Genomic DNA, 6,000 nt, shown 5'->3' with positions numbered 1-6,000 from the left:
TTTCAGCATCCACTCTTGGGAGCTGGAAAACATAGTTCTGGAGCACCTGGGAACAATGCAAAGAAGGTCCTGGGGAGGCGGAAGATGCTCCCTGGGGGAGCTCTGGAAATGTATACACTTTGTGTGTTCAGCTCCTTTCTGAAACGCGTGCCCTCAGTCACGCCAGGGTAAATACTTGGAGCCAGGAACTCCCGAGGGCGGTGGGGGCAGCTGAAAGTTTGCCAAAGCCCTCGGAGGGGCCGGTCTCAGGGACATGATTGGCAGTCAGGAGAGAGAGGAGGGCTGGAAGCCGAGTGGAGGGAGAAAGCTCTCGGGCGGCGAGAGGTCCTGCCCAGCTGTTGGCGAGGAGTTTCCTGTTTCCCCCGCGGCGCCCGGGTGAAGTTGAGTGAGTCACTCGCACGCACGGACCGAAGACACCCCCGCGCGCGCGCTCGCCAGGGGCAGGAGCCGGCCTCCTGCGCAGCTCCCCTCGGCCGCCGGGGGCCTCCCCGCGCCCCGCCGGCCTCCAGGCCCCCTCCCGGCAGGCGAGCGGCGCCACATCTGGCCCGCGCATCTGCCCGGCCGGCCGGCGCGGGGTCCCGAGAGGGCGCGGCGCGGAGGCGCAGCCGGGGCTCCGGGAGGCGCCGTCCGCTGCGCTCGGGGCTCGTTCTATGACGAGCGGCGGGGGCTGCCATGGGTCGGGGGCTGCTCAGGGGCCTGTGGCCGCTGCACATCATCCTGTGGACGCGCATCGCCAGCACGATCCCGCCGCAAGTTCAGAAGTCGGGTGAGTGGCCTCCAGGTGGGCTCGGCGGGGCGCCTGGGGGTCCCCGCTGCGCTTTGACAGTCGGCCCCGGGCGCCCGGCGCTCGGGCGGAAACGGGAAAGTTCCCTCGGCAGCACCCACGAAGCGCGGCTCCCCGAGGCGCCGGGCTCTGAGTTTCTCTTTCAAAAGAGGAGGAAAGTTAAAGGGGAAGGGGCGCGGGGCACGTCGGGCCCCCTTTGTGCGGGCAGGAAAGGCGTTGTGCCGGCCTCTTTCGAGGCGAGCCCCCACCCCCGGAAAGGGAAGTTTGAGAAGTTGCTTGGGTATCTGAAGAAGGCTGGGGAGCCGCGGCCCGGAGCGGAGGCCGCCGAGGCCGCCAAAGAAGCTGGCGCACCTGGGGTCGCCGCGGCCCGGGGCGATGCTGCGTGCCCACCCAGCTCTCGGCCAGACTCTCCCTTCAGTGGCCCGCGATTCCAGCCTGGGCTCTGGGGAGACGCCGCACGTTCCCCGAGGCCCGCTTCTCGGCCCTAAAGTCACTGTAAGAAAGTTTCACCGGAACCAGGCAATTTCCAAAAGAAAGTTATCTGGCTCCACCAAGGACTGGGCGTAGGTGGGGTAGGGAGCGGGGATTGTCAGGTGGCAGGCAGGGAATTATTAACTCGGTGCCCACTAGGTGCTAGGTGTTGGGTGCTGGAGATGTTGCCTGGAGTCAGACAGCCCTGCCTTGCCGGAGGTGATGGTTCTCTGCTACTGTCCTTTGAGGGAAAAGGAAAGGTTAAATTCCTAACTGTCCCTGAGCTCCCCATCTCTGGACGTTTTCGGAGGTGAAAAAATGCAAGAATTGAGTTCTTAATTATTTGTTATGGAAAGTACCGAACCCCCTTGAGACTTTGAAAATTATTACTTTTTGGCAGCGGTGATCTGCATAACCCAGTTATCTGCAGCTAGGGCCTGGGTTAACTGAGTACTTGGAACCTGAGGGCCTCAGCTTCCTCATCTGTAAAATGGTTAGATTTGGATAACTTTACATCCCCTTCATCTGTGACATCTTGTTGCTCTCTTTCCCCTTTGGTGACTTGGAGATGCCCTGATAGCCCACATCACCCTGAGGAGCTTGCTTTATTTACCAGGGCCACGGACAGACTTACCTTTAGGTTTGTCTAGAAGAAATAAGCACCAGGTTCTAAATGGTAGGCCTCTGAGTATTTGAAGTGAATTGAGAACTTTTTGAAATGACGTTTCTTCTTGAAGGTGGCATGGAGATGGGAGTTTTGAATGGCATGAGGAAGAAACACTGTTGTAAACAACAAAAATATGTTAAAAAATCATTAAAACTTTTGTTTCAAGCTAGGAAAAAAGGAAATCAAATGACCTTGATTTCGTTAGATTTTGTTTACAAGGATGATTTATGCATTTTCAAATTCCAGACTCAATAGTTCATGAGTCAGTTTCATTTCATCTATATACACATTTCTAAACAATTAACTTAAAAGCCTAGTGGCCTTTTATTTGGGCTTTTGAACAGTTTTAAACAACCCACAGATTTCATATTTGATGGAATTAAAGTTTCCAAATTTGAACTAAGGAATCATTTTGGAATTTGCATTCATTTGAAATTAAATTTTCAAAGATACTGGAAGGTTGAAGGTAGCTATAATGAAAATGAGATATCTACTTCCACTTCCATTTTAATTTTCCATATAAGTAAGCAGTTTCAGGATTTTTCTAAAATAACTGCTAAACCGTCAAGACACTTTTCAAAATATCTTCCTGTGTGATAAGATATGAGGAAATGAGATGCCTTTTAGGCCCCCCCAAAAAGTCCATCTTCTGTTCCATAGATTGATAAGTGGGCCAAGGATTTCAGTATAAGAACAAACTTCACTAAGAAATGTACTTAAAGCCTTTTAAATTTTGTTTTGTTTTGTTTTGTAGATCCACCCTTCCTCGATGCCCCAAATTAAGTAATGATTCTTTAGGGGGAAATCTTAAATGTTAGAAAACTCTTCAGATCTGGAAAATGTGACTGGTACTTATCAAATACCTAACAAGAGATTTCTGTTGAGGACTCAGTGTTGGTAAAAGTAACATACAGATAAACTTCTTACCTAAAATCATATTAATTATGTATTTATCTTTGTCAAGGTCAGAGACTAGTGATTACTAGGACTAGAATCTGATCTTTAGTCTATGGCTTTTCAGAAAACAAATTTTGACCCCCCTGGCTACTTCCTTTAGTAACATCAGTTGTGGTCTATACGAAATCCTGTTTTGGATTTATTGCTTTTTTACAAGGTAGCACCCCATGGTGATGAGTCCTTATTATTGTCTGTGTAGCTGCCTCAACTGCTACATGATTTCCATTTTAGTTTTATAATCCTTAGTTATCAACACAACTTTTAAAATTTTTCTTTATTTTTTAACCCCATTTTTCCAATTAAGAATGACACCTCATCGGTGCCATTGTAAAAAAAAACAGCGATTACTAATTGGTCCTTCTCAGCGTATTTAAAGAGCATCTTCTTGTACCAGGCAGGAGACTTAGACCTGGAGACACTATCCAAAATGAATAAGACAGTTGAATGGATGGAAGGGTGTTAAAGGCAAAGACCAGGGCACATAGTTTAACCCTGTGTGCTTGGGAGCGTTAATGAATACTGGTGGTTTATTTTCTAGACTCCCCTTTTACAAGAGGTGTTTGATTGTTGAATGCACTTGGACGGAAGCAAGTTGAATGTTTTTTTCTCAGTCCCTCTGAATGTCTTCCTTTTTCTTCATCTGTTCTTTTCTATGCCTGCCATGTTATAGGTCCCCACCCCAGTCCTCCATTCTGTAGCCAGTGTGGTGGACCCAATGTGCCCATCTAATCTTTCTTTTTAGGAGAAGCTTCGAGATACAAGTTTTGGAATGGAGGCCTCCTGGGTTCCAGACCCAGCGTCCATTTACTGGCTGTGTAAGGGGACACAGCCCCCTTCCTTCTCTAACCCCCATACCCATTTATAAAATTGGGATTCTGGAGTTATGGTGAAGATTAAATGAAATAATGCTTTGAAGTGCTTAGCCCAGTGCCTGCCACATAATAAATGCTCAGTAAATACCAGCTTTCATTATTACTATTTTTTTAAATTTTTTTTTAATTTATTTAATTTATTTAATTTATTTAACAGACAGAGATTATTTAATTTATTTAACAGACAGAGATCACAAGCAGGCGGAGAGGCAGGCAGGGGGGGGGGGGAAGCAGGCTCCCCACCCAGCAGAGAGCTCAATGCGGGACTCGATCCCAGGACCCCAGGACCATGACCTGAGCTGAAGGCAGAGGCTTAACCCACTGAGCCACCCAGGCGCCCCATTCATTATTATTTTTAACTCCGAACTCAGACCTTAATAGGATCCTCCATGACCTGGTTGCCATTTGATTCTGAGACTTCACATCCCACCAAGGCTCACACTTTCCCACTGTATCCTGGTCATCCTATATACACAGTCCCTGGGCAGCTTAGTAGGGCCTTTGTTCAAGCTGCTGTCATTCTGGAACTCCAACCACCTGAATAATTTTCCCTCATCTTTCAGAATTAAGTGTCATCTGCCCAAGGAAACCCCTTTGAATGCCTAGTGGTTGAGCTAAACATCCCCTCCTGAGGACAGGCCTCTCTCTTAGCTCATAACAATAGCTGAAATTATATCTTTATGTGACTCCCTTGCCAGTCAAGCCTCTCAAAAGCAGGAGGCGTGTCTTATTAATTTCTCCATATCCAGGGTTTCTGGAAGGACCAGAAACAACATCTAGCACCCAGGAAACGTTGAGCTGAGCTCCTGGTACAATCCAGAGCAACCATTTTAACAACCAGGCAGCCCTTATCTATTGGGAGTTTGCTCTGAATAGTAAAATCTTCCTTTTACTAACTTAACATAGAGTAGTTAACTACTAGTAGTAACTCTAAGTTAGAGTAGTAAACTACTCTAGTTGTTAACTAGTAGAGTAATTTAACTAGTAGTTTATTATTAATGACTCTATTTAAACTACTAGTAGTTAACTACTCTACTAGTTAGCTACTAGTTTTGACTCTGATCTAAGTAAGCAGTTTGGCTGTTTTTATAGTATGTAATTGGTGTGTATTTTATTTTTTTTATTCTGATGAGATATGGAAAAAGATGCTTCCGCTTCTGACAAACATGCTGGAAAGCTCTCATGCAGTCCCTTTAGCTATACATTTTGAATTGGTGTAAGACATTCTAAGCCATTCCAGAACTTGAGGGTTTCACCAAAGAAATTTTCCAGTAAATACTGAATTCTCTCTCTCTCTCTCTCTTTTTCTTCTCTAGACGGTTGTCGAAAGGAGACTTTAGTTAAAAATGAAGTGCTGAAAATCTAAATTTAGCTTTTAAGTTTCTTTTTTCATCAGGGTTTGATGTTTTGGTTTATAAGCGGTGAAGCAGAGTCCGTCGAAGGGAAGTGTGGGCCCTGTAAGCAGCTTCTGTCTGCTGCAGAGCAGTGTGGGTATTATTTAGGTCTGATGCAAACCACCAAAACAGTTTAAAATAGGGTGCAGAGGAAACATACTTCCTGGCTAGAGCATGGCATTATTTAGCCAATTTCCACATAAAGGCATAACTCTGTCACCTTGTTAGCTTCTGCCCTCCAGCTCCTCACGTGTAGCTTCGGCCAAATTAACACATGATTTTCAGTGGAAGTGACTTAGCAGATATGCACTAGGGGTGTGCATGCTCACCACTTATTTTGTGCTACCTCTTTTTCATGTCACATTTTGCTCCCCAGGTGTGTGTTGCTTCTAACCGAGGCAATACGATGACTCTCCCTTCCTGCCTGGCATGTCAGAAAGGTTTAGAATGCTGAGCAGGCACACTGGCTCCTTTCAGGGAGGAGTGGGGGAAAAGGGAAACCAACATTTGAAAATCTGCTCTGAGCCAGCTGCTTGACATGACTTATCTAATTTAATCTTTAGAAGAAGTCTGCAAGATAAGATTTGTTAACTTTATTTCTAGATGGGGAAGGTGGAGTCTGCTCAAGGTCTCTTGAGGTTTGCCCATGCGTGCGTGTGTGTGTATGTGGTTGTGCGTGCATGTGTTGGGGTGGGATGGGTGCGTGTGCGTGTGGGTGGGTGTGCATGCGTTCTCAGCTTGCCCTGTTTGCATTCAGCTAGGCGCTTTCACAAAATCCATCTGTGAGCACCTATGTTGAGATGGAAGTTAGGGAGGGGTTAAGGCGTCCTCGTGTTTGAGAAGGGGAAATTTACC

General features: G+C 46.8%; 1 protein-coding gene across 2 annotated transcripts in view; it reads left to right on the top strand.

Annotated features, from left to right (window-relative positions):
* Positions 1-395: 395 nt before the first annotated feature.
* The window catches only part of TGFBR2 (transforming growth factor beta receptor 2), a 90,047-nt gene continuing 84,442 nt past the window's right edge, over positions 396-6,000 (top strand). Inside the window, exon 1 of one of the 2 annotated variants that reach the window (XM_059162399.1) lies at positions 396-766. In XM_059162399.1, coding sequence (XP_059018382.1) covers positions 673-766 — 94 coding nt within the window. In that variant the 5' untranslated portion in view covers positions 396-672. The remainder of the gene's footprint in view (positions 767-6,000) is intronic. The other variant, XM_059162400.1, reaches the window with a different exon arrangement.

Source organism: Mustela lutreola, chromosome 2, assembly GCF_030435805.1.
Source record: "Mustela lutreola isolate mMusLut2 chromosome 2, mMusLut2.pri, whole genome shotgun sequence".
Lineage (NCBI taxonomy): Eukaryota > Metazoa > Chordata > Mammalia > Carnivora > Mustelidae > Mustela > Mustela lutreola.
This window is presented reverse-complemented; position numbering and strand designations above follow the sequence as displayed.